The sequence below is a fragment of the Anas acuta genome, chromosome 24 (assembly GCF_963932015.1).
Source record: "Anas acuta chromosome 24, bAnaAcu1.1, whole genome shotgun sequence".
NCBI classification, from domain to species: Eukaryota; Metazoa; Chordata; class Aves; order Anseriformes; family Anatidae; genus Anas; species Anas acuta.
Window position 1 is genome coordinate 6,853,960 of NC_089002.1, and position 26,812 is coordinate 6,880,771.

Genomic DNA, 26,812 nt, shown 5'->3' on the forward strand with positions numbered 1-26,812 from the left:
ATTTCAGCCACATCTGCTGCATGGATAAATAACACTCAACAGTCCTAGATGTTTCTTATCAGTTTTATGCATCGCATTTTATTGCTAGTACAAGGGCAATCCGCTTGCTTTGCTAACAATGCGGTAAATAAAAACATCCTTAGAGAGCCAATATCATTGCAGTAAAATCAATATTGTGAGCTGGTAATTGCACAGGTTTGGAACAAAACAACAAAATTTACTGCAATATAAGTAATCATATCATGATAAAGAAAGCAAAACTACTTGATAGAGATATGCCTTCAGCCAGGGAGATTCCAAAGTGCTTCAAACATTGACTCACAGAAAACATGATCACAGCCTTCAAAGCATGCCTGTGTACAAGGAGTGCAGGAGTCGGACCTCTGAACCCTGGCAGCGCTGCATCGGGGCAGACAAAAGCCTTCCAGTAAGTGGTTTCTATCAGCCCCGCTGTGAACGCTCTGAACCACATGCTATTTCTCACACTGCGATATCTTGCAGCCCCTGCAGATATGCAGAGAGGCAAGACCAGCCCAGGGTGTTCTCAGAACTGACACAGGGAGACTTTTTCAACCCGTCTTTTTTATTTGAAAGAAAAACAGAGCAAAGTCCCCGCAATAACACAACCATTACCATGCACACCTAGCTTTGAAATAACGAGCGCCACATCCAAGCTTCAGCCGATTAGGATGACTTGGTCAGCGTGGAAGAGGAATTGCATGTGTGCAGGAACGAGCAGCCCTTAGCCACATATCCAGCCCCTGCAAGGCAATGAGCATGGCTATTGCCACGTGAACCAAGACTTTGGGCTTTGGTTGCACCTTGACAAAGTTCTGGGCTTAGCAAGGAATGATGGTGCATTTCTCGAGGCCCTGCAACCCCCTGACTGCCTGACTTTAAATATGCAATGGTTGAGGCATAGCAAAATGAGAGAGCAGTTAATCACCACAAAATGGCAAGTTACTGAGCGTAAAGGTGTTCCTGAGTCTGTGCCTTACTGACATACTGCTTTGATTTCTCAACGTTGATCTACTTCACTGATTGGCAATTTGGTTCAGTCGGGCTATGTGGCAATGCTCCGATATAATTTTCTTCAATTAACATGATTGTAACTGAAGCTGCCTACCTGGGAATTACAGCAGAAAGACGGCAGTGTTTAGCCCTGGAGAGCTGGGCTGGTTTGTGCTTCTTGGGTACCAGGGCCCTGAGCTTCCCAAAGCCAGCTTCTGGCCACTTGCAGAGCTCCCAGGGTGACTTCTTCAGGCTATTTGAGTGAAGTGAGGACATGGGGTGAACCTGTGGGATGGAGCCCTGCAAGCAGAGATTAGCAGTGCATGGAAAACAAAACAAACAAACCCCACAACCCCTTAAGAAAGAGTCTGAACACTCATTTTATACAACTGTGAAGGCTGAATAGAGTTTTTCTGGTTATCAAGGTGATGTCCTTGTGGAAGAGGCATCTGAGTATGCTCTGCAGTGCAAAGGAATTACTAGAGGGAAAGAAAAAAAAAAAAAAAAAAAAAAGAACAGACCAAAAAACAAGCAAACAAACATGTTAGTTAGGCAGGATTTTTATCAACAGGGCATCACTTGCTACGTTCTGCCTGCTTGGATAATTTTATAACAAACATCAGGGCAGAAAACAGCTTTTTATCCTGTATTTGTACAGAGCACAGCACCAGAGGACAGGCACGAGCTGGTTACTGCAGTCAGGTTCATTCAAACTGCAGAAGTTTGAGGTAACACACACAAAGTTTGTTCTTTATGTTAAGTTCTGCCTGGGAGCAGTTCCCAGCAATCACTGCTAGTGATTAGAAGCAGTCGTTTGGTGTTAAATCTTTGCAAGTTTTCTGAAAAACAGGGGAACTCCTCTCAAACTTCGCAATTTCTGCTCCTGACCTCTTCATTATTTTTCTTCCATGATGTTACCCACATCACTTGGTGGCTAAAAATGAACATTTTTCAGGTTCCACATTCAGTACATTGGTGGCATTTCTACCATTGTCTAAGTATTTTGGCCATCTCCAATTTGCTCGGCAAGGCATGCCTGGATTTTAAAAAGGGAATACACTTTTTTCTTAACTCTGGACATTGGTATATTTTAAAAAATAGTTTAACATCAAGAACAGAGCAAAGACCATCTGAACTGCAAGATACTTCATTAGACTAAATCCAAACCGGAGTGCAGTGCAGGAGGAAACTTCCAGCAGCAGAAGCATCTTAGCCTCAGGTGGGTGATCCTCAATTTGTTCTTAATTTACTATTTACTATTACTGTAACACTATCAGGCAGCATTTTTATGTGCCACTTTGATGGATTTCCCTTACAATATGCATCAGATCTGATATTTTAGGTGATTGTTTCTATAGCAGTAAGCGTAGCATAAATCATTTATGCTGAAATATATATTTTTAAGCTGGTGTAACTAATTTTTTTAAGTTATATATTAGATTGTTTTGTTTGTTTGTTTTAAAAAAAGAACATATTAAAAAAAATGAGATAGATGAGGCAAGTTCTTCTGCACACCCACACAGAGAGACCCTTTGTCCAATTAGTGCATAACAGCAGCTAGCTTCCTTCAGATGGTAGCAGGCTGGTGGTTTAATCAGATAGGTGAAGAAAACTGTGCATGTAAACATTTTCACGCAACAGAATTGAATTGAAGTCAGGAAAAAAAATCCGTGCTTCTCAGTAAGGCCTGCTCTTCCAGGATTTATAACTCTGTCTCTCTTTTCACTTTCTGCTCTGTTACTGGGGTGAGAAATGCCTATTTTGCTGGTTAAAAACAAAACACCCCCTCACCTAAATCCTGAAATTAAAAGAATTTAAAATTTAGCTGACAGCTCTGTGTCATCGATAGGAAACCAAGTCCACTCTCCCACGTCAGTACTCCCCCTATTGAGGATTTTTCACAACAGACCCCACAGAGAGCACAAAAAAAGCAGCCCAGTAACCCAACAGTGCTGCAAGCACAGACAGGCAGGTGAGAAAGACCTCACTGAAGGTGCTTTATTTTAGCTTCCATCTAACCCATAAGTCATTTGCAACATGGGCTAGCTGCCTGCACACCAGCCAGCTATCTCCTACCTGCAGCTCCCTGCCAGGGGATGCTGTAAATAACCCCCAAAGCACACATTTCATGCTGAGGGCTGAATGAGCGGGGCTGGCACTCAGCTGAAGTTACTCAAGATAATTGGACTAGCTTTTCTCCTGGAAAAAGTGAAATCTCCTTGTTAGCAGCTTGAAAGCCCTTCATGGTGGTCCTGGAGGGCACGGCTCAGGCTCTTCGCTAACGCCCTGCCTGTTGCTGCAGGGTGGGAAACGGAGGAGTGAATGAGTGGGGTTGTGAATTAATTGTCCCTGATCTTTAGAGATTGCAGCTGGGTGATTGTGCAAGTGTGGCACCCACCTCCGAGCGAGGCAAGGAGCTCTGTGGGCTTGCAGACACTTCACATCTCGTGGCCTGATGCCAGAGGGAATTTAGCACGTTCACGCCAGCACAGAATTCGTCTGCTTAGGAAAAAAAGACTTGTGTGGATGCTAACCTGAACGCCAGGATCACAGCAGCTGGGCCAGCTAAATAGTGGAACTTGGGCCTCTAGTTGGCAAAACCAGCACCTTCTTCATTAATTTTGGGGTGCCAGGACTTCTCTTCACGTCCCCAGCCCCAAAACAAGGAACAGAGCAAGGCGCTGGCTCAGCTGTAGTGGTGTACAGTGGAGAAGCTGCCCCACCACAGCGCTTCTGCCTGTGTTGAAAGGGGAAGAGCCCGTTTCTGCTGCCCTGACCCACGCTTCCTACCAGCAGCGCGAGAGCTGAGGCTGAGAGCTGGGTGGGAGCCAGGTTTGCAAGCCCAAAGCTCACAGCTGGGGGGGTCGCAGCTCCAGGAGAGATGCACATCACCCCCAAAGCCAGGCGTAGAGGGAGCATGAGAGCTGTGTCCCCTTGTGCCCTGCAGACCAAGGTGGGCAGCAGCCGAAGCGTGGCCCCCGCGGGCACCCAGCCCCAGGCACCACCGCCAGCTCTGGCAGCCAGGGCTCAGCTCTGCACCGTGACGGGGAGTAAGGCCCATGGTGGCTTTGTGCTTCTGACATTTCCTTGTTCGTATCTCCAAAACGCTTTGAAGTGATCTCAATGTGTTAACAAGAATGAAATAAATCACCTGGTTTGTACCTATCAAGGTTTTAACCATGGTGGGGGTTATGCAAATCTTAAACAAAGAATTTTAGTAGGGAGTCTGGGATAAAACTGCAGTAATTAGAGGTCAATTTTTAACCCAGACAAGGAAATAAGTCCCTTCCTAATCAGAGACACTCAAACACCGTTTCTATTCAGATCTGAAAGCAGATAGCAGCAATCTGCCCAAAGATTTTCTGCAGGAGGTTGCAGGGAAGAAAAATAAAAAGGCAGGAAAGATGATTGCAATTGGGCAGGAGGTGTTTAAGGAGTACTGTTGGCATTCCCGAGAGCTGCAGCATATTTGTTGCACTGGAAGAAAAATAAAATAAAATAAAATAAAATAAAATAAAATAAAATAAAATAAAATAAAATAAAATAAAATAAAATAAAATAAAATAAAATAAAATAAAATAAAATAAAATAAAATAAAATAAAATAAAATAAAATAAAATAAAAATAAAACTTGATGCCTGTAGGTCTGGCTGCAGGAGGCTGGGTGCAGGTCCTGGTGAGGTGTTGTGGCTCCTGGTGCTGCTTTGGCAAATGCCACCATGGTTCTCAAACCCCTCCGTGCGTGCCCACCCTCAGCCAGTGCTCACACAGGTCTCAGCCTGCAGTGCCGGGTCTGCAGCCTGGTCCCTGAGCTTTGGTTGCCTTTGAGTGTTCGTTACCAGCACTGTCTGAGACCATCCTGCCCAAACAACAGGGGATTAATGCAGGATGGCTACGAGCACTTGTTTTCTTTTTAAAATTCTCTTATCTTGCACTGCGCCATGTCCCGGGGTGGGAGCTGCGAGGGACGTGGGTGGTCTGCGTCAAGGGGGTGCCAGAGACAACCTTGGCAGATCACTGCCACAATCTCTCTTCTGTTTGGTAACAGAGACATCAGCAAAATCCAGCGTCCAAAGTGAGATTTGGAAGTTTGCTGAGCAAACATTTGAGGAAGGTGGACATGGAGGTTCTCCTTCTCTTTGTAGCTTTGCTGCAAGGTGAGTCGCCAAGAAACCCTCCAGCCACCTACCATGAGAACAGAGGAACCTGGAGGTGCAGGGGACAGGGGCACAGCTCCTGGTAAATCCCTGCTAGCAGCAGCCAACCCCGGCTGCAGAATGGGGCCGGGTCAAACCCTGCTGGCACGGGCTCGGCCCCGGGCAGGACCCCGCTGCTCCGCGCTTTGTGCGGCCGCCTGCGCAACGCCGCTGCGGGGGGAAGAAAGCTGCCAGAGCGGGCAGTCTGCAAACACCAAAGGTCAGCGCTGGCTGTTTGCTGTTGACTGCTGCCCCTGACACTTCACTCCGGGCAGGAGGGTCAGGGCTGGTGGGAGCTCTGCCCTCGGAGGAGCTGGACACCCTGCTCTGGAGGGTTTCCCCACCTGCACAGTCTGTAATGGGGCACTCAAGGAAAGTAAAATATCGTGTCCAAAATGAACATTGGCCTTTCAGAGCCAGGTATCACACCAGTGCTGCTCAGAGCCCCCCACTGACACGAAGGCATAGGGATGATTTTGCCAGGGCAGAACCTGCCTGTCTCTAACAAACTTCTGTTTCCTTCTTTCCCCACAAAGAGCCGGTCTTGAGTACCTTGTACGGGCCCTGGTTTCTGACAGGCACAGTTGGCGGGTCGGTCACCCACCAGTGCTTCTACCCAATCACACCCAGCAACAAGCACGACAGAAAATACTGGTGTAAAAGAGCAAGCGATGGAGTTTGCTACACCATCGTTTCCACAACCGGCTATGTCTCCAAAGGCCACGTGGGCCGGGTGTCCCTCGAGGACATCCCCCAGAACGGCACCTTCATGGTGACGATGACGGAGCTGGAGAGCAGCGACACGGGGACATACCGCTGCGGCATCGGCAGCACCAACAGGGACCTCTACGTCAGCCTGAACCTGACGGTTTCAGAAGGTATGGGCAGCTGGAATGGGGATTAAGGGTGACCCAGTACCCAGTATTTCTGCCCTTTGCTATTAAGCACTCAGGCATAAACCCCCAGGTGTGACCGTGAGCAGCTGCTGACCCACACAAAGGGGACCACCACGCCTGGCTGTGCGTGACGGCGCCCACCTGCTCTCTCCCCACAGACCTGGGTGCTCCAAAGCTGGCTGAGCTGCTCCACGGGGAGCTCCGTGGCTCCGTCACCGTCCCCTGTCCTCCTGGGGACACCCGCAATGGCACGAAGAGGTTCTGGTGCAAAGTGGGGAGCGCCGGCTGCGCTCTCATCGCCGACACCCATGGCTATGTGGCGAAGAGATACGAGGGACGAATCTTTATCACCCCTCAGGACAGCTCTGGAGCATTCAAAGTGCTGATAAATGATTTAAGAAAGGAAGATACGGGGCTGTACAGGTGTGGGACGGGCAGGCTGGGCAGCCAGGACAGCCTGCAGGACGTGGCCCTGCAGGTGACCACAGGTAGGATTGGGCACTGATTCCCTGGGGGCTCCTCACGGCCTCTGAGCAGGGCACAAAATGCTAATTAATCCACATTAATGCTGATGGCTTATCCCAACCTGCAGCCTCCTCCCGGCCCAGGAGCCCGAAGTTCCTGAGCGGCACGGTGGGAGGCTCGCTGTCGGTGAGGTGCCACCACGACCCCCAGGGCAGCTATGAGACGCAGTACCTGTGCAGGTGGAAGGCGGCCAGCTGCTCCCTGCTGCTGGATCTGGACGGCTTCGTGCACGAGTCCTACAAAGGGCGCATACGGATCGCCAGCAGCGACCAGGAGAAGGGGACGTACACCGTGGTGATGGGCCCCCTGAGAGAGGACGACGCGGGGTGGTACTGGTGTGGGGCCAGAAGCGGGCACACGGAGCACACGTCCGCTGTGAAGCTGCTCATCCAGAAGGGTAGGCCATGGGGCAGCTAGGAACACAATAATCCCTTTGGGTTTTTTAATCATTCTTCCCCCTACTCCTTCACGGGCACAAGGAGAGTAGGTTGTGCTTTGCTCTGTGCATAAACGTCACGGCGCCATGAGAAACTTCTGCTCTACATTTTGCCTTACGAGCAGGTATTGGCAAGTAACCGAGAGGGTGGCAAAGTTTGTAAAGGTGGGGCTGCAAGCTGAGCTTTCAGCAGGAACTTGGTTTGTTTGAATTATATTATTGATCATGAAGCAAAACCCCAGCATATGACAACCTGAGCACAGCGTGTGCACCGTGGAGACAAATGCTTTGCGCTGCAGACAAGCTGAGCGTTACCTTACAGCTTTAGAGACTGCAGCACATAAATACATAGACCCATGTCACTGCTCAGCTGTCAAAGACAGAAGTAGGGGGGTTGAAGAAGGAATTTTTGCCAAGTGTTAATGGTTTTTCGTTAGTACTCCCAAATTGCTTTCCATAATATAAATGCTAGAGTTTGGTCATATCACGCTGCATACCTTTTCCATCAACTGCAAGGTGAAATGCACAAACTTTTGGTAAATCTAGAATGTTCTCTGCAAAAAGATGGGTGTTCAAGCCTGAAAATCATTTTCTTTGCAGGAACCTGCACTTCACAAAACCCGGAAACATACACTCTTGGGAACCCCATTTTGCCATCCAGCCTGGCAGCCTACAGCACGCCAACACAGAGGAGCACTGCGGGCACCAGAAACACTGCGGGCACCACGTATACCACAGGCACCAAGTACACCGCAGGCACCACGGGCACCCAGCTGCCCACTGCCCCCCCGGGCACTTCGGTGACCTCCCGCAGCAGCATCTATCACAAGAGGTAAGCTCACGGCCACTTTTCTCCGAGACACAAATTTGGTGGTTTGCACCCATCTGCCCAATTCCCCTGGCCTCTACTTAGGTTGTGCAGAGGTTGCAAATTATAAACTCTGATAGAAAATAGGTGTAATTAGAAAAGCAGATGGCAAGCTTATCTCATGTCCATCTGTGGAGAGGATCTTTGAACCAGTCTCGAAATCTTCTGGTGCTGGTCAGTCCTGTAGATCAGCTGCCAGAGTCAACAGATGTGCTCCTGTCTGTTTTCCTTTGGTTAGTGTGGAGACAGGACATTAGGAAACATTAGGCTTGAGCAATAACGCTGGCAAATCAGCAGCTGCTACATACTTCATGGCGCACCTCATCCCAGCCATCATGGGCAGCCAGTACCCAGTGCAGAGTTTGGGTGCTCTGCGTTGCATAAGGACCTATCTTTGGACAAGGTTAATCAAAAGGCTGTGAGCTATTTTGGCCAGTTATTATTCCATGGGACTTCTCTAAAAACACCATACTGCTCACCCCGGAGCCAGTTTGCCCCTGGTGATTTTAACTCTGGGCTTCCTGTTAGCCAGGACGGCTGCGAGCAGCCCTTAGACCCTTCACCCCGGCTATGGCCACCATCCAGAACCAGGTAAAGCGATTTGCATAGCTGGCAGAGATGTATCAGATATTGCAGTATCGGTCATAACTGAAGAAATACCACAGTCCGCAAATCCAGCTCAATGTCCCGAGCAGCCCCTCTGCACGCTTGCGTCTGCCCCCCCAGCATGAAAAGCGCTGTCTCTACAACCCTGTTCTCCCCAGCCACTGCCTCCCCCAACCACATTTAGCTACCAGCCAGCCAGCAGGAGCATGCTACCTACCTACCTTAAGTCACACTTGTATAAAGGGTCGGATTTTGCACCGTTCCTGGCAAAGCTCTATCCGCGTGTCGAGCTCTGATAGCGTTTATGGCATTTTCACAAGGAGATGGCACGTAGACACCCTGCCACAGCATGACAGCCTACAAGAACTTGCAGAGAAAGAGTCTGAACCCTGCTTGGGAGTTTGTATGATGAAAAAAGCACGTTTTCCTCTTGGAGGGGATAATTCATCAGGCAGCATAAGCCCCTCATGGCTGAGCAGAGGTAGCTGTAGAAATTACTTCCTCATATGCCAAGCTCCAGATCAAACAATTTCATTTCTGCTTCACTTTGTTGACTGTTCTCCTTTGATTCAGTCTGTTTATAACTCTTTTGTGCTCTTTGGTGTAAAATCTACAGTCTCCATTCAACCACCCGGTCTTTAACTCGAAATCCAATTTAATTCCGACGGTTCATCTTTCCAGCTCATCGGGTGAATCACACCTGCTCCCAGTTGTGCTGTCGGCTCTGCTTTTGCTGATTTTCATCACTATCGCTGTTCTCGTTCTTGCCAAAATAAAGCTTCAAAAGGAGACTGGTAAGTCGGCCAGGCACCACCTTTTGGGTTGCAGCTGAGCCTTTTGCAAGGGCTTGGCTCTTGCCAGAGCGTGACTCACTGACGATTTCTGCCTTGAGAGACACGCATCCATTTTGCTGGCGGTGCGACCGAGGCGGGTTTTAATATGCTTAAATGAAAAGCAAAGGAAGGAAACAGAAATTGTGGAGAACTACCAAAAGCGTGGCTGTTTTTTGTGCATTGAACAGTTTTACAGCTCCAAGAGTGCTCGGAAATCCTGAGCATAAAGGGCAGGGACCTGTGCCGTGCGAGCAGCTGTGAGCCGGGCAGCTCCGCGGGGCCGAATCCAGCCCATTCAGTGCACAGCTGAAAAAGACATACCAGAAACTCTTTGTTAAAAACTGTCAAAAAAACCATACGTATACATTATTCTACAATGTGCTGTGTCTCTGGTTAGAAATTTAGGGCCAAAAACCTTCCGTGGGAACAATGGTGAATAAAAATACAATTATTTACAAGAACGAAACCGGGAAACAATGAGCCTAATCCAATGTCTGTAACAACATGCTCATAAATTTAAATAGGCTTTAGAGGAGCTTTTGCCTTCCATTGCAAGCATATTTTTTTGTTAAGGACAAGAAAGAAGCACCCTGGGACATGCAGAAGCTGTGCTGGTTCAGGCTGGTCTAAACCCCGCAAAAAAGCAAATGGAGGAAACCAGGAGCCCAGCTGAAGCGAACGGATGCAAGACAGACTCGAGCAAATGTCGGTGGGTGTTTTCGGAAACTGGTGCTGCAAATGTTGGCTCCCTTGGTAGAAGAGTGTAAAACCATATTTTAGGCAGAGGATCTGCCACTGAGCGTGTAAAACGTCTCCATGGGACAGACGTTGGGTTTGCAGTCCAGGAATTGCAACCCTGCGATCCAGGATAGATGATCAGATGTGGAACTGTTGTCCTTATTCCTTACCAACAGACATTGAGCCATAGATTTCAAAATAATTTGATTAAATCCTTTATGAGCTTTATAAATTTATTATAGCATTGATGATAACTTATTGCCTACACATAGTAAGCATGTTATCACTCTTCCTGCTTGCTTGTTCCAACAAAATCTGATTACTTGGAACCTCTTGCAGTATTACACAGAAGCAATTCTTGTTCATTATGTTGCAATCATATTCTTTTTTTTTTTTGCCTTACATCTGCAGGATAATCTATGCTATCCTTGGAAGGTTCAGGAGGACCAGCTTATGCGTAAGTGTCTGTCTTCTGGCAAAATATGAAAGCAGTGGAGCTGTCATGGAGCTAATCTTCAGCAAGAATCTCTTACAGAAAACACCTGGGAAGATAATTTAAAATATGCACAATTCGTAGAAACTCGTATCAGAGAAATGCATTCTCCTCCATTAAAAAAATAATCACTTGGTGTAATAGTAGTTCAAAAACTTTGGCTTAACTGCCCTCTTAAATGGAGTATGAGGGTGGATTCCAGAAGTCCCCTCCTACCCTGTGCAAAAAAAAAGTTTGTGTTCTCAGGACTTCCTGAAATATCAGACCCATTTAAAATACCTGTTAGGCATAAAAAACAAACACCATTAAAAATATTGCAGAAGCAATACCAGGGTAACAGCTTTTCTTCTGTTTTTACAGGGATCCTGTGAGGAAAAGAACACTTTTCAGCACAATTGATCAAGACTTGAGGAAAATAAGGCAGAACTCCCAGCTGTCAAACCACTCCATACATAAGACCAGAGCTTCTTTATCAAAAGCTGAGGCATCGCGATAAACCCCAAAGCACACAGCACCATATTTTCCTTGCTCCCCACTCTGAAGCTGAGTATCCTGTGCAGCAGGTCCAAATCTGAATCACTGCAGGCTGCCCAAACGTCACTTGTTTGTGGTTTGTAGAGAATTAAACAAGGCATCTGACCAAGCTACTCGTGTGTGCAGCCCTTAATGCCTCTTGTAGCAGCTGAGCTTCCTGATGGGAAGGAAGCTCAGACCAAACCAGTAGTTTTGGTGTGCATGCTCAGATTACATCCCATGCTGTACACTGCGCTTTGGCTCCTCCAAAAAAGTAAGGTAGGGGTTGTTTGTTCTCTGGAGAAGCCAAAGTGCTTTGGAACCTGTGACTTGGCAGAAGGACATTTCCTTGTCTGTTAAAGCAAGTAAATATATTTGCGTAATTCCATCTTGTTTGGAGACAATAGATCAGTTTTACCAGAAACTTCAAGGGCGAAGACAGTGCCTTGCTTAAAGAAACTGTTAATCCCCACCTGGGACTACCTCTTCTTGCCCGAGATTCACAAGTGGCTGCAGGTTCCCATGGGCTGGTTTCTGCCAGGGCTTCTTCGCCTGCCCGAGGCCACGCCGCCTTCCTCGGTGCTTCTGCACATCTCGGGGCAACCTGCAGGGCCAGAGCAGCCGGGTGGGGAACCCCCTGGCATCCAAAAGGGAAAGGTGCCCACAGGAATGGGAGCTGTAGGAAAGGCAAACACACCTGTGTTTATCATGGCCAGTTGCAACTCCATGCCCGGGAACTCAAACCAGCCATGCCAGCCGCGGCCAGAGGAGCAGTGGTGGGAAGGACACGGCTTGCAAAGGGACGGGTGTTATTCCTGCCGGGGAGAGTGACCATGGCTGGACCCGACCCCAGACCCCGCAGCGCACCCTGTGTGGGTTCGGGCACGGCCGCGCTCCCCACGGCAGCTCCTGCCCTGCCGCAATGGCTGAGCCTTCCTGCGGAGGAGCTCGGCACCCTCGGTGAGAGGAAAGGTGCTTCCAGATGGCTGTAGGGTCTGACAAGCTGTAGGATGTCCCAGCCCCAGGTCAGGATCCCACCTGCTCTCAGCTAGGGCAGGATTGCCCAGAGGTGCCGTCCTGCTTGAACTCCTCAGCTTTCCCTATGAGTAGAGGAGAAAAGCTTCATGTGATCCCCCCAAGTTAAATGAAATTACTGCTTTTGAATCATTAGTACAAGGTAAAGCAGGTTAACGATTCATCCTACACAACAAACGCTTCCATTTTCATTAATTCTAGTTTCTCATACCATTCAATTTCTGACAACCTCCCTCTTTGCAGGGGAATTCTTGCACGGGCCCCTCGCATGCCTACCGCAGGATAGCAAAGCAACAAAGCTGAAGATGGCAGCAGAGCACCTGCGGATTTTTCATTTTAAAGAACTTGCCGTGTTCTCGTTTTGCACAGACGAAGCCAGCCTTGGCCCACCTGGGCTCCTGCTCTGCCCGCGGGGCGGTGGGGAGGCAGAGGGGCTGGGGGCAGAGCTGCCCTCCCAGCGAGGCCAACCTGCTCTGCCAGGAGATACAACGAGCCCGGGCCTGCTTAGGGCACTGCTTTCCAAAAACAAAATGGAAAACCAGTGGGAAAAAAATGGTTTTGCACAGGTTTTCCCTACAAAACTATTGCTCTGCAGGCAGGGCAGCCACCAGCTGCCTTGCGGGTACCCACTGCTGGCACAGCAGCAGCCTACCCATGTTCCTGACCCTAAACCTGGCTGTGTTGGGCAAACATCCTGCCCCAAGGCAGTGGAAGTGCCAGGGCAGCGCCCACGGCCGAGGCCAGAGCCCACTCTTGGTTGCACAACGGGAGGGTGTAATCAGGAGGCAAACAGCGACGTGCGCCCGCTGCCCTGCCAAGTGTCCGCGGTGCCGGGACGGGCATTGGCTGTCCCCGCTCCCACGTGGCGCCCCGTGCACCTGCGAGGCTCTCGGATGCTATTCCTTTAAGGCACAACAGGTGGAAATGCATGGCTGGAGGTACGAGGAGTATTTAAAACAGGCTGGCACTGCCCGAGCTCAGTGTCCAGCCGCAGCGGGGAGGCAGGACAGACAGACACCCACGCACAGCCAGGAGGTCCCGGGGTCAGCTGCCAAGGTACCAGCAAAGCCAGCCTGAAGGAGAAAGCAAGAAGCGCAAAGCAGTCTGCAGGAGTAACCTGAAGTGTGAGTAATGCTTCTTCATTTTCCTCCTAAAGCATGAAATCTTTTGCACTGTAAGATACAGAAGGAGCAGAGCACAAAGCACGGGGCAGTTCAGGTCCCTTCCCCTCACATGTGCGCAGGGAACTCGCTTTGAAGCAGCAGTGAATGGACGTGAAGCTCTTGCTGATGAGGAGAAAGAGTTTTATTTTAGAAGACAGTCAGAGAAATAGGATCAAGCTTGTAATTTTTACCTTTTCTTCTTTGCCTTAGACTTTTAATCTTCTCTTTCTGGCTATAAGGTAATTATCGTTACAATATTTGCATTATGTTTTAACATAGAAAATGACAAATGTTAGTAAATACAACAGCAGTAATCTGAACTGCTGCAACTCAGTCTGTGGTCATTATGGCTTTTTGTATCACAGCACTGAGATGGTCATAAGGAGATGGATTTGGAAATTTAGGAAGGGAATTGGTAGGGCTAACTCCTGAAAGAGCTCTGAAAAGCTACCAAACGTGTACAGTTAAAAGGCAGAAAAAAAAGGGCATGGGGTGGACACAGAGCCCTAAAACAGGGGAGACAAAGCTGACAGACTCCTCTGCCTTGTACCACAGCAACGGGGTGAGTTTCTGCAGGCCTAAATTCTTACCTCCAGAAGGACCTGATTTATTTTGCCTGAAGTACAGTGAAAAAATACCTCCTAACTGCAATTGTGCTGCTGCTAAGGTCGGGTGCTCTGATGCTTTCCATCCACCCAAACTTCTACAGCACACTCCGTAGCAGTACAGTAATTGCTTTTGGGTTAGCACAAATTCCAGGAATATTAATAGTTTTAAGCTACAATAACAGTTTAATAGTGCCAAAGTTGGTTTCACTTTCCAGCTCAAGAAACAAACAGTAAGAAATGAGTGAACCATGAGAATCCTATCTGAAGAGCAACGAATCAGTAGACGGTGCATCTAACAGCTTACGGGAACTTAAAATTAGGTCATCAGGACAACCTCAGTGGAAATTTCAGTCATTAATAAGGATTATCTGGCCAGTCTTTTCCATTTGTTTTCCAGAATATAGTGCTCGCTTAGCACAGCATTTAGCTGGAACAAACACAGACTCTTAGCTAGGAAGGTTACAGGACTGCAGAAATTCCTAGAGACGGTTGATTTCGTTGCAAGTCCTGATAACTTCTGATCAGATCTGCCTAGCTATCTCTGCTCAGCCTATCATAAAATCAGCACATCCTGTTTACTCTTTCCATGTTGCAAAGCGGGCATCAGTTTGGAAGCAGAAATTTTCTGCGTGTGTTTAGGTCAGGCTGATCTTTTATCTTCAGGAGCTCACTGCTCGCTCACCTCCACAGAGCACAATGAGTGTGTGCTATCCAAGCGGCTGGCCGGCTTTTCCCCTCCCACTCCAGCAAATAACTCTGGCAATACAGCCACCAGTGCAGCAATTTAGGAGGATGTGGAGAGCCCCGGGGCTGCTCAGCAGGATGGCTGCTGCTGTGTCCTGCTGCCAGGCGCCTCCACAAATCGTCCCTGCTCCTCCTCACTGCCCAGTCCTGGTGCTGCTGCTCAGCGCCACGTACGTCTGCAACAGTTTGCATCCGTGCAGCTCACTCGTGGTGTTAGTGGGTCAGGCTTTAAAAGGATTTGAGGGGCAAAAATGCACATTGCTCCATTCCGTCTGCTGTTCCCTAAATGCGTGAGTACCAGCAGACTTTCCGCAAAGCAGAAGGTTCCTGCAGTGAAATCAGAAGCGTGGCAGCGAACTCTTCGTGTTTCATTGGTCCCATGGCACATCCTTGACACTGGTCGTTGTTAAGAGCAGTAGTTAATGGCTAATAGATTGGCCTGTTGATCCCTGGCAAGCCGCACTGTGAGAGCGCCAGTTTCTCAAAGCTCAACCCAGCAGCTGAGACAGCAGAATTTGGGAACTGATCTGATTTTTTTTTTTTTACCCAGTCAGAGCAGCTGCTTGCTTACGTTTGCATAACTCGGTTCAGGTCCCAATCTCCTCTGCACCATTATATATCTGAAGCCATTCCTCCCAAGCGCTCAGAGTTGCAAAAGCACCGTGGAAACCCAGGGAAGGTCTTGTAATATTTAGAAGAGCTAACATGGTTTGAGAGCCCCTGCTCCCCCAGCATTTTATGCCAGGAACCTGAAAGCATCATTTCAGAATTCAGGCCTGCCACACAGCTGGAGAGGAAGGTGATGGTCCCAACCCTTACAGCCCCTGCAGTGCTTTCGGCACGGGGGATCTAGGGAAATGCCCACACACGGTAGACCAGGAAACCAAGCCCAGGGATGCCTCATGCCATAACTACTCCAGACCAATGTCCCAACACCCTGCAACAAAGCAAAAAAAGGCCATTAGGTTGTAAAGGACCTTGCAATTTTCCCATTTGCACTTTTTTTCACACCAAACCCACTTTGTGGCACATCCAGATCCAATTTTGTGCCAACCAGCAAAGCCTGACTGGCACCTTCAGTGCAGCATGTGCATGCACCGAGCTCTCACGCACTGAGGTGGTAGGGAAAAACCAACAAAATCCAAATTATGGAAGCCTGCTACAGGTCATAATGAGTAGTCAGTCACCTGTTGTTATGGCATAGGTATATTTAGGTTTCGAGTGCTTGCATGCTTTAGATTTCTCTTGCACTCGCATGCCTCTGCAGTTGGCCTCTGTGGGGTTCTGAGCAGCTGCTCGAGCTCGTGGTCATGTACACGGCCACTCCATGAGCATGTAAGGGGGCAACTAGGGGAGATTTAACTCCATTTACCTGGTAACGGCTGTATCTCCTGCTTTAAAGCATATTACAACTAAATATCTTGATTGGCTAGAATTAATTTTGTTAATAATTAGCCTGTCCAGTTCTCGGTTTGTCCAACATAAATCTTTGCAACCCCTGTTGCATTGCACACAAACAGCAGCACACTGCAGCCAGCCCTACCTGGCAAAGTGTCTCGGGACAGCCCCATTGCCCTGATCCTGGGGACTTTGGAGTCCTGAAGGCAGAATCCTGCCTGCTGAGTTCAGTTTTTGTGCTGTAAAACTTCAATACATTGCTTTGGGACAGGGCAGAGGAGGAAGCCAGCAGTTCTGATGATGCAAAATGAGCCAAATCCATTTCAGAAAAACAAGATTTGAGTTATCTAATAAGATAGAGGAAGAAATGAGTACAGCCCCAGCGCACAGCTGGTACTATTCCAAAGACAGTCACCATTGCAACAGAGCTGGGGGTTTGTGCCAGGGAGGGGGGCAGCCTTCTGACCACAGCAGGGACGTTTGAGCACTGGGCACACACACACTCAGGCAGCCAAAAGCTTTCCCCTTGGCTGTTTCTCTGCTCACCCCGTGCTGCAAAGGGTATGGAAAAGAAGTAGGATGCTTCATCATTCCCAGCACCCCCCACCCACCCCTTTACCCATCAAAAAGTTTTAAACTAACCACGAAAATTGATCCAAAAGGGCTGGAGGAGGCTCTGCCAGCTTGGCATTTCCCACCTGTGGCATCTTTGCCCCGTGCTGCAGACCTGCTTTGGAGACGCCTTCCCAGCGGGAACCTTCCCCCGGGCTCCCTCTCTGCCTTCCCTCCTGGCCAGCCCATGGCACCACCTCCCACGCAGTTTCTCTCTCAGTTTTTAATACGTGAGGCTAAGGCAGCACATGCAAAGCACTGGATGAGCATCCCAAAGAAAAAGCCCTTCTCCTGTATTGACAAAAGCAGCAGGGATATTATCCCCCGTGCAGGGGGTAAGTGGCTTCTGCTGGAAGATGCCGGGAGCACTGCACCAGCCCCACGCTTCGTGTCAGACCTCAGACCTCCCCCCAAGGACTCGAGGGCCCTCCCAGGACCAGTCACAGCATCACTGCCTGGGGTGAATTTCTGCATTTTCCTTGAAGGAGCTGTTGCTGCCAGACACACGCAGATAATCTCCAACCCCATGTCCATGCCATAAACTCGCTTCCCAGATGCTCTGCAGGCAGCACACACTCTGCTTCAAGCCTCCTGACTCTCTCACAGCCCTCTGCAGCCATTTGCTGTCCCATCTCCTCTCTAACACCCCCCACCAGCAGCAGCACTAACGCAGGTCCCTTGCACAGCCACTTACTTGCACGCCCTTTCACACCAGCTCAGCAGCCTTTCCCTTATCTGGGCTCTGAGGTTTGAGTCTCACGCTCTGACTGCAGGCAGCCGAGGCAGCAGCAAAAGTTCTCTGAAAGCAAGGAGCAGCAGGAGCTGTTTTAGCAGCAGGAGCTGTTTTAGCAGCAGGCTGTTAGGAATTCTGCCCCAGCATCTCCGGCGAGGCCGGGCAGCGTCACTCGGCGTGCAGGGCAGGGGGTTTCCACTCGCCCCGCTCAGGGGGTTGGTGTGCAAGTGCCCGGCAGAGCTTTTTGCGTAAGAGGCGGCCGTGCCTGCTGGGACTTGCTGCCTCCATTCAGCGAGCAGGGAGGGCGTTGGTGCCAGAGAGCAGGACCAGGGGCAGTCGGAGCCACACGATGCTGGTGGCAGCACACACAAGCTGTCACTCTTGCATAGGCACAAGTTGGAGAAAGATGCCCAAATCCTCTCCTGCTCGCACACGCACAGACCTCGCTGCCACCACTCTTGCACACGTCTTTCTGTGTTCTTTCACACTGCTCGATCTTCATTTCCAAGCGAGGTCTCTCTAATCCTTCCCCACCTGGCAAGATGCTGCAGTCGGTAACCCTGACACAGCTGATTGCTTCGGGAAGGAGTCAGAGCAACCGATCACACAAATTTTACCAAGAAGGGGAAAATCTGGACTGGGACCTGTCCTTGCCCCTTGCCACCACAGCTGGCAGTGCCCGGTGGGGGCGGGAGGGCAGCGGGGGGCAAAGCGGGGCCTTGCTGTGCTGCGCTGTTTGCCTTTGGCACAGCGCGCTTTGTTTGCCTTGCTGGCTACCTCGGGGATATGTATGAAAAAGCATTTTTCATGCTCAGTGAGTAAATTATTAACCATAGACAAGTGGACACTGAGCAATTAGAAATCACAATACAAGGAAGAAAGAACAACAGAACACCTTTCATCTTAACACGGAAGCGAAGGCATTTTTCTTCTGCTGGGAATTACCCCTCATAAAATAAAACCTGTCACCTGATGCCCTGAAATCAAATTCCTGTGAACATTCATAAAGACTTTCCTTGGCATCTGTCATCTCTAGAGCTTGGAATAATAAACAGGTAGATCAACACTTGTGCTCAGAAATGAATCCTCTCACCACAGCACCACGCAGTGTCCTGCAGCACGCTCGGTTCGGGCCAGGGAAAACCACTTAGGGAATTAAAAGCCTTGGCTTTCCCTGGGCCATCAGTCAGAACAAAACATGGAAAGATCAGAAATATTCATCCTGCTGGCTGGGGACACATTTCAAGAAACAGGGAGCTTGGCTTGGCATTCCCACCAGCCATCACTTTGGCTGGGATTTAGTTTTGGTGCAGTAGTTTTGGTCAGATGTACCAGTGATTCTCTGGGGGGTTTAAATCTCTGCGCCCTGACTTTATCAGCAGCCAAAGAAAGAAAAACCCAATGTTTCCACGTTCTTGAAGAAAACAGGGAAGCAAAGGTATGAAATTAAATACTGGCTTTGGACAGGAACTCTGCTCTACAAAAGCAGGTTTTCTCAAGGAGTGGTTTTGGCACCCGGGCTCAGGAGGGAACAAGCCTTCCTTTCACGGCACGAACAACAAACTATTTCAAGTGGCATTACCCTGGCAAGGCAGCGAGCAGCCTAGCTCCGAGCCACCACCTGAACTCCTGGCCTGCTTGGGCTCAGCAGCTTTCGGGCCATCTTCGGACTTCAGCCTTGTGATGGGCTGTTCTGATTCACAAACCAGATGTCACCTCTGACTTGGAATCAGGTCTCTTCTGGTTTGGCCAAAAGAGTTTCTGGTGCTGCTCATATCACCACTGGAGCAGGATGCTCTGGGGACAATGGCTACATCACTGACTTGCAAGCCTCACATTAACTGGCTTTGTGGTAAAGGCAGGTCCCTTCGTCTTACATGGCTGAGGATTGCTGCCTTGGTTTCAGACCCCCGGGCAGTCGCAGTGCCATGCAGCAACACGGGCAAGCACAGACATCAGCTCCCCATTGCACATTAAATGGTTTGACTAAAGTAATTAAACGTGGTGTTTTTCCCTAGCTCTAATAGCCACAACTCTTACCCTCCAGGCTATGGATTATTAGGCGACTCGATCAGTTAATCCCTTTACAAGTGTGACTATTCGCCAACTTCTGTGCCTTTTCCAGGGAATGTAAGCAAAATGACTTCACTGCCGTTCATCTTCCTGCTCTGCTTCCTCTCAGCTGAAGCTGCAAGAAGCAAATATCCTCCCAAAGCAGCAAGTAAGTGCAACAGGTGCCTGTGTGCTAAGACCAGAGGGTGCTTTTCTAAGGGGGAAAGAGGGTTTGGGGTCACATCTACCCTCTCCATGCCCATCGCTGCCATGGGACCTTTCAGACACGTGAGGCTGCACAGCCCCAGCCCCCCCTGCTCAGTCCCTTTGGGAGGAGCAGCACACCCAAAATTCACAGGCAATGTGCTTTCTTGCAGTCTCAAGCCCCGTGTTCGGACCACGGCAGGTGTATGGCCTGATCGATGGGTCGGTTACCGTGAAGTGCTTCTACCCGCCCACCAAGGTGAACAGGCACGACAGAAAATACTGGTGCAGGGAATCGTCCCGGAACTGCCTGACCGTCGTCTCCTCCAACGGCTACACGTCCCCGAGCTACCGCGGCAGAGCCTCCATCAGCGACTACCCGGAGCAGGGCGTCATGGTGGTGAACATCTCGCAGCTGGTGCTGTCAGACAGAGGCACCTACCAGTGCGGGATCGGCCTCAATGGCAGAGGGCTCTCCTACAAAGTCAGCCTGGACATTTCTGAAGGTAATTACAGTATTGAAGTATTGCTTTTCTTCTACAATTTTTTTTCCCTTTTTAATAGAGCTCCACAGGATGCCTGCCCAGGCACAGCGTCCAAGAGCTCAGGACGTTCCCTGCCTTTGGGAAGCAGCAGGGTTTTTCTCTGCTAATGTTTTACGGAACAGATTGCTGTCTGACCAAAAATCTGGCATAAAAATCCTAGGAGATAAAACCCAATAATGTCACAAACCTTGCTTGGAAACTGCTGAGAGCGGTGTGCAGGATGGCACGGCAGGGTACAGAGAAACAGCACAGAGAAACCCCCTGCTAGGAAAAAAAAATAAAATCCTTTGGAGGCTTGGGAAGTAGCACTCAGCTACCAACCAAGCAGCCGCTGAGCGGTCTCTTTGCACAGGGCCAAACGTCCCCGAGGAGGCCGAGCTCTTCTACGTGGAGCTGCACGGCTCCGTAACCATGACCTGCAGCTTTGGGGTGGACACCATCAGCATGAGGAAATACTTGTGCAAGATGGAGAAGAACGTCTGCAACAACATCATCGACACGCACGGGAAGATCGATGAGGACTTCAAAGGGAGAGCCCTGCTGAGCAACGAGAACAACGACGGCGCATTCAGCATCATGATAACCCAGGTGAACTGGGAAGACGCAGGCTTGTACATGTGCGGGGTTGGCTCCTACGGGGAGTACGGAGAAACGAAGGAGCTGGATTTGCATGTCTATGAGGGTGAGTGAGCTATTCCCGATGTTTTGTTTCCTTTCATCTCTGCTTTTGTTTAGAAGCATCACTGACTGCCTCACGTTATTTAACAAGAGTTTTGCGGAGCGCTGTTATGCTATCCTTTCACCCGGGAACTTCTTTCTGATGGTGCAGCTACCAGCAGTGTGTGAAACCATCACTAATAAAGCTCAGACTTGTGTCAGGACTCAGCTTCCCAGCAGTGCTCAGCCACTGCCCCAGCCCAGCGAGCTCCCGAGGGCAGATTCTGCCTGCAAGCTTCAGACAAGTGAGCTGCCTCCTCAGCCCTGTCACTTTGAGATTTAAGATGCTGGAAGGAAAAGTCTGCCTTCCCTAGCAAAGGGAAGGAAACTGAGAAATGATGATACACAGAGACAACCACCCAGTGAATTTAGGAGAAGGAAAGGTCTGACAGACCCTCGGGGGCCAATTGCTGGCAGTGCCAGGATGCTCTCCTGTCATCTGCACCCCCCAGCACCACCTAGCTGTACTTTAGCTGACACCAGACAGCTTTGTGTGATCTGATATTCATTCCCTCAGGAGAACGCAACGTGGGCAGAAGTCAGACACGTATAAATGCTCATTGTATTTTTGTCTCCAGGGTCAAACGTTCCTCAAGGAAAGAGCACAGTAACCGGAGTCAAAGGAGGTTCAGTAACCATTGAATGTCACTACGATCCCGCGAAAAATTACTCACTCAAGTACTTGTGCAAGTGGAGAACGAATGGGTGTTCTCGGATCATAGAAAACACCGGCTTCGTGTCTGACGCTTACGAAGGAAGAGTGGCCATGTTCGACAACCCGCAGAACGGCACATTCAGCGTTGTCTTGAACCAGCTGCGGGACAACGACAAAGGCTATTACTGGTGCATGACGAACGATGAAAGGGAGAGGAAGTCATCGAAGGAGCTGAAGGTCGTAGAAGGTATCAGTTCACACATTGCTGGTTCTCTGCTTGCTCCGTAGGAATGAAAACCTCCCAAGCTCCACAATGGAGCAGAGCTCACTTTTTTGGTAAAGATGTTGAGTTACAATTCTGAACTCAACTCAAGGCAAAATATTGTGACGGTCCCCCCCAGTAGTCTTAGAATGGAAATGCAAGGTTTCAATGTTATGCCTTGCAAAAAAAACAGCTTTCACCCAGAGATGTACGTTCAGCATCCCTAGTGTTAATTTAGCAATGTGAGGAGCAGTTTCCCTCAAAGACATCTCCTGGTTCACAATCTAGAGATAGATGGTGAACAGCCCCGCAGCCTGTTGACTACAATTCCCACTGCCAAATCCCCCAGCATCATCCTCGGTGTTCTGTTTGCCCTCACAGGAGAGCCTAGATTAAAGGGGAAGGAGGACGTGCTGGCAGAAGCGGGCTCACGGGTCGATTTAACGTGCTCTTACCCGTGCAAGTACTACTCCTACGAGAAGTACTGGTGCAAGTGGAACAGCGACGGCTGCTCCCCCTTGTCTGCCTCTGACCAAAGCCAGCCGGGGGTGGACGTCAGCTGTGACACCGCCAACAAGACACTCGTCCTAACCTTCGACTCGGTGACCACCGCGGACCAAGGGTGGTACTGGTGCGGGGTGAAGCACAACGGGCACTACGGGGAAACGCTGGCGGTGTACCTGCAGGTGGCTGGAGGTGAGCCCCAGGGGAAGGGTCGCTGGGGCTCTGCTGCTTCTCTTGGTGTGAATCACGCTGCCTTCTGCTGAGGGAAATGCTCTCCACATCCACTAGGTTGCAGCACCTCAAAACAGAAATGCTCCCTTCCAGACAGCCTCCCAGACCAGTTGCCACCAAGATCACCCTGATTTTGTGCAGCACACCATAGGTGTTTGCATCCGCTCACTGGTTTCTGCCCCCACCTTGTTCCCTGTTAAAAAAAGCCCTCCAGTCTCACGTTTCCTTCCACACAGTTTTCAACCCCATCCTTACTAATTACTGCTATTATAATTCATAGCATCACGCAGATTATGCATCGTCAGACACCTGTCACATGAAGAGCTGCATGTCACTCCAGGGAGCTCATTCATCTTCACAGGGAAACCACTAGGCAAAATACTAAGAAAGGCTGTCACCAATTCCCCTTGGACAAGCAAGGGACTCAGCTTCAGTAGAGTATTTTAGAGAGAATACATTTTTCTTGGGAAGGGATATTACTGGAAGCAGAGCAGAATAAGTACAGCCTAGTGCTAGAGATCCCACAGGCAGCTGTCCCAAGTGGATGATCTTCAAAGTGAAAAGAGAAACAATCTTTTTTCAATGTCTTTGGTGGGCAAAGAGATACAAAAGTAATCCAAATATTCAACATTTGTTCTGGAAATACTAGAAGCAGGACTTAGAAATGCCAGATTTTTAGGAGAGTACAGACATGGAGATCCTGCTTGAGATTTTTCCAATAGATTATTTGGAATGAGATTTCAGATCTCTAAATCTCATTCCAAAATAAGAGCCTCATAGGTACAGCCCCAACCCACCGCATTTCCACATGCACCAATATGTTCCCTGCAAGACTGCCGCTTGCAACTAACCACCCTTCTTCCCTAGGGGATGCAGAGAAAGTTGCCGAACTCAGCCCAGAGCTCCTGAATTTGGACACTCTCAGAAATGCCGTGGCTCCCAGCGATGCTGTGGCTCCCAGTAATGCCGCAGCTCCCAGCAATGCCGTGGCTCCCGGTAATGCCGTGGCTCCCGGTGATGCCGCAGCTCCCAGCAATGCTGAAGCTCCCAGCAATGCCGCGGCGCCCAGCAGTGCCGACCGTGGCGTTGTTCCCCAGGGGAGAGCCTTCAGCGATGCTGGGGTGCAAAACGCAGCTGCCTCCGAAAGGTCAGTCCTTCCCAAGCCTCCCTCACTACTTAGTTTTGCAGATTTTACATTAGTTTGTTGCTGATACACTGCATGCCATGTGTGCACTTTAGCAACAGATAAATTATTTTTCCCAGAGCACTAAGCTCAAACTTTCAGAAGTAAAGAAGCAAAAAAGTCATAGCAAAAGGCAAGACTTGAAATTAGTATCTAGCCCAGGTACAAATATCATTTCAGAAGAGAATGATTGGAAATTACAGGTAGAGAAAAAAAAATAATTAAAAATGCTTCTGTCAAGATTAGAGACGTTTCCTTCGCACATTTACAACCAAGCTGCTAATATAGCTATTTTGGCACTACCTCCATCCAACATTTGTACTTATCCTCTTATGATGTGCTTAGCTGCAGTTCATTAACTGAACCACCTCATGCTCACTCAGATTTACCACCCTATGTGGATTTTCGACAGTTAGAAATTTATATATGTTATTCAGTTGTGAGTGATCCCAATAAAAATGCTTCTCACAGCTTAGTAATCCATCTTTCCCTCCACTGCAGCGCTGAACAAAGTTCTGGCTCCAACGTCCTTACTGTAGCCCTGGCCTCCTCTGGCGCAGCAGTCGTCGTCCTCGGTGCAGCTTTTGCTGTGTTTAAATACCGGCAGCTCAAGAGATCAGGTGAGCCCCTGCCCTTCCCAGTCCCTTGGGACATTTGGGACGTGGCCCCAGCATTCAGACAGAGGCAGCAGCGGCTGCTTGCAGCAGTCCCTGCGTGCTGGGTGCATGAGGGCACGCTGGGGACTCATCGCTTCCCTCCGAACAGACCTGGTGTCCGTGGGGAGCTACAGAACCAACATCAGCATGTCGGACTTCGAGAGCGTGAAGGAGTACGGGGCAAACGATAATGCCTGCATGAAAGCGAGCCAGGAGACTCAGCTGGGAGGGGACGGTACGGTGCTGGCACACGGGCTGCCCCCAGCCTCGGGGCTCACAGAGCCTGAGAGCCCAGGAGCCACCAGAACATCACACCCTAACGTCTCCCTTTCTGTCTGTGCAGAATTCATCACCACCACAGCCAGCGTTGAGAGCGCAGCTGAGACAAAGAAGGCAAAAAGGGTAAGAGGTAGCAGTGCACCCACTGACCTGGCAGGCACCAGCACAGCTCCAGCATCACTAAAGGAGCTGCCCATGCCCCTGGGCCTCATTTATCAAGGAGGTTCCTCATCATGCCTGCATCAGGCCACCTGCCTCCATGGGGCACCTTAACCCTTTCCTGACCCCATGTGTTAGCAGAGGCACTAACAGCAGTCGATTTGCTTGAAACTACATCAAGCCAGCCTCAGGGAGCACCAGGAAGGTCGGGGTATGGTCCTTACTGTAGCCATAAAGCACTGGGACAAGCATATGGCCAGAGGCCAGAGCACTCCCCAGCCTCTCCCCAAAGCAGGGCTCCCACGCAGGCAGTGCAGGCAGGGGGGTCTCTGCCTTTGAGAGGGTTGGGGCTCGCTCCAGTGTCCCCAGTACTCCCCTGCCTGCCCCCAGCTGCCCTCCCCGCAGGAGAGACCATGGTGGTGCAGCACCGCTCTGCACTAACACATGGTGCCAGGTCGGAGCACTTCTTTTTAGAAGTCCCTAACCGCAGGCTATGTACAGGTGTCGGTGCCAAGAGCCCAGAGCTGAGCAATAAAGAGGCCCTCATCAGAGGCAGGCTCCCCATGCTTTTAATTAAATCGCTTTTGCAGCCATTTCGTGCCTTGAGAATCAACAAGGCTGGGAATTTTTGGTCCAGCCTGTGCACATCATCCCCGATGGGAAATGCTTTCTGCATGCACCCGCCGCGTGCTGCCCCCTCCCCTGCCACCCACCACCGTGTCCCTCACCGTGTCCCTCACCGTGTCCCTCACCATGTCCCTCACCGTGTCCCTCACCATGTCCTCTATCCTTCTGCAGAGCTCCAAGGAGGACGCCGACCTCGCCTACTCCACCTACCTCCTCACCTCCAACACCATCGCCCAGGGCTGTGCCCCTGGGGACAGCGCGGCTCCGGCCGCGGCCCCCCCGGCCTGGGACGGGCAGGTCTGAGGGCAGGGGACACGGGGACGCAACAGCAAGGGGGTGGCTCTGCCGTGAGGCTCAGCAAGCTGCGCTGCTTACTGCTGTCACAATTTGCTATAGCTTGATCTTTTCCTGTTTAAATTCAGCTTTGAGCGGTGATTTCGTCAGAATTGTAGGGGCCCGAGCGCGGAGGTGCGGTGGCAGGAGCCCGAGGGGCTGAGCCCCTGCAGCCCCAGGCCAGCCAGGGTCCCTTGTGATGCTGTGGGCTCCCAAAGACCAGAAGATGTTTGTTTGTTTGTTTTTGTTTTTAAATCCCATTTTTTCCTAACGGTAGCTGAAAAACCCTTTACAACAATGACTCGCGCTTTTGATCCCTCTCAGCTTTCTCCCCCAGAGGCAGCGCTGACAGACCAGGGGTGCCTGCAGTGGTTTTGTTCACGACCAATAAAGAATACAGGCGGCTTTCAGCAGACCGGGCGGGCTCTCATTCTGTGGCAGGGCACAGGGAAAGCACCTCTGAAGAGTCACAGCACGGGCACGCGTGGGCAGGGACTTTCTCCTCACCCTTGGGACTGGTGTTGGGCATCCATCAGCCCGCCGCAAAAGCAATGGGGTCCAAAGTTTGTCATGACAAATATACTGCTGTGTTTTTGGTTTGGTTTGGCTTGTATTTTTTCCAAGTGCAAGCAGTCTGCTTTAGCCTGTCAATGAAAAGTGCTGCTGAGAGCTGCCACCCAGCAGCCCCAAGAGCCCCATGCCCTCTGCCTGCAAAGAAGCATTTCCCCTCTGGGTCTGTGCCTCTCCTTTGGTTTCACCTCCTTGTGCTCTGGCTTTCTCCAGCATTTTTGACACTTGCTGTTGCAAACGACACAGGAGGGTCTGAGCCCCACAGAAGCGAGGGGCAATGGAGAAGAGTGGGGAACGTTCTGAGTAATGTTCCTCATATGCATTTTCGTCGACAGCAGCAATTTACCACAGAATGGCATTAATTAATACGACGGCTTGTTGAGCAGCCTCTATAACGGATTAGGCAACAGGCATCGGTGGTTGCTGC

At 50.1% G+C, this 26,812-nt stretch overlaps 2 protein-coding genes and 1 long non-coding RNA gene across 6 annotated transcripts; 2 read left to right on the plus strand and 1 right to left on the minus strand.

The window, feature by feature from the left end:
• Nucleotides 1-1,736: 1,736 nt before the first annotated feature.
• On the plus strand, nucleotides 1,737-11,246 carry LOC137844216 (polymeric immunoglobulin receptor-like). The gene is made up of 10 exons (XM_068660425.1): nucleotides 1,737-2,230; nucleotides 5,060-5,168; nucleotides 5,744-6,085; nucleotides 6,262-6,591; nucleotides 6,696-7,025; nucleotides 7,665-7,896; nucleotides 9,220-9,332; nucleotides 9,945-10,080; nucleotides 10,521-10,566; nucleotides 10,963-11,246. The coding sequence occupies exons 2-10, from the start codon at nucleotides 5,132-5,134 to the stop codon at nucleotides 10,999-11,001; spliced, it is 1,605 nt and encodes a 534-aa protein (XP_068516526.1). The 5' UTR covers nucleotides 1,737-2,230; nucleotides 5,060-5,131; the 3' UTR covers nucleotides 11,002-11,246.
• LOC137844222 (uncharacterized) lies at nucleotides 5,643-19,840 on the minus strand. Of its 4 annotated transcripts, none has more exons than XR_011089856.1 (3): nucleotides 16,706-19,840; nucleotides 11,813-15,602; nucleotides 5,643-11,719 (listed from the first exon to the last, which is right to left on the minus strand). It is a non-coding gene; the product is annotated as an uncharacterized lncRNA (long non-coding RNA). The 4 variants fall into 4 exon arrangements; XR_011089854.1 differs by having other exon boundaries at nucleotides 5,643-9,677; nucleotides 11,589-15,602; XR_011089855.1 differs by having other exon boundaries at nucleotides 5,643-8,160; nucleotides 8,760-15,602.
• PIGR (polymeric immunoglobulin receptor) lies at nucleotides 13,206-26,417 on the plus strand. The gene is made up of 11 exons (XM_068660424.1): nucleotides 13,206-13,274; nucleotides 19,534-19,629; nucleotides 19,838-20,170; nucleotides 20,562-20,891; nucleotides 21,505-21,828; nucleotides 22,225-22,539; nucleotides 23,446-23,725; nucleotides 24,263-24,381; nucleotides 24,527-24,652; nucleotides 24,761-24,819; nucleotides 25,654-26,417. The coding sequence occupies exons 2-11, from the start codon at nucleotides 19,548-19,550 to the stop codon at nucleotides 25,783-25,785; spliced, it is 2,100 nt and encodes a 699-aa protein (XP_068516525.1). The 5' UTR covers nucleotides 13,206-13,274; nucleotides 19,534-19,547; the 3' UTR covers nucleotides 25,786-26,417.
• Nucleotides 26,418-26,812: the final 395 nt, after the last annotated feature.

Bases quoted from the DNA above. Each gene is read 5' to 3' on its own strand.
- PIGR (XM_068660424.1), top strand. From the start codon at position 19,548: ATGACTTCACTGCCGTTCATCTTCCTGCTCTGCTTCCTCTCAGCTGAA. The intron at 20,892-21,504 runs GTGAGTGAGCTA...TTTTGTCTCCAG, and splicing joins GGATTTGCATGTCTATGAGG to GGTCAAACGTTCCTCAAGGA. The intron at 22,540-23,445 runs GTGAGCCCCAGG...CTTCTTCCCTAG, and splicing joins GTACCTGCAGGTGGCTGGAG to GGGATGCAGAGAAAGTTGCC.
- LOC137844216 (XM_068660425.1), top strand. From the start codon at position 5,132: ATGGAGGTTCTCCTTCTCTTTGTAGCTTTGCTGCAAG. The intron at 6,086-6,261 runs GTATGGGCAGCT...CTCTCCCCACAG, and splicing joins GAACCTGACGGTTTCAGAAG to ACCTGGGTGCTCCAAAGCTG. The intron at 10,567-10,962 runs GTAAGTGTCTGT...CTGTTTTTACAG, and splicing joins TCAGGAGGACCAGCTTATGC to GGATCCTGTGAGGAAAAGAA.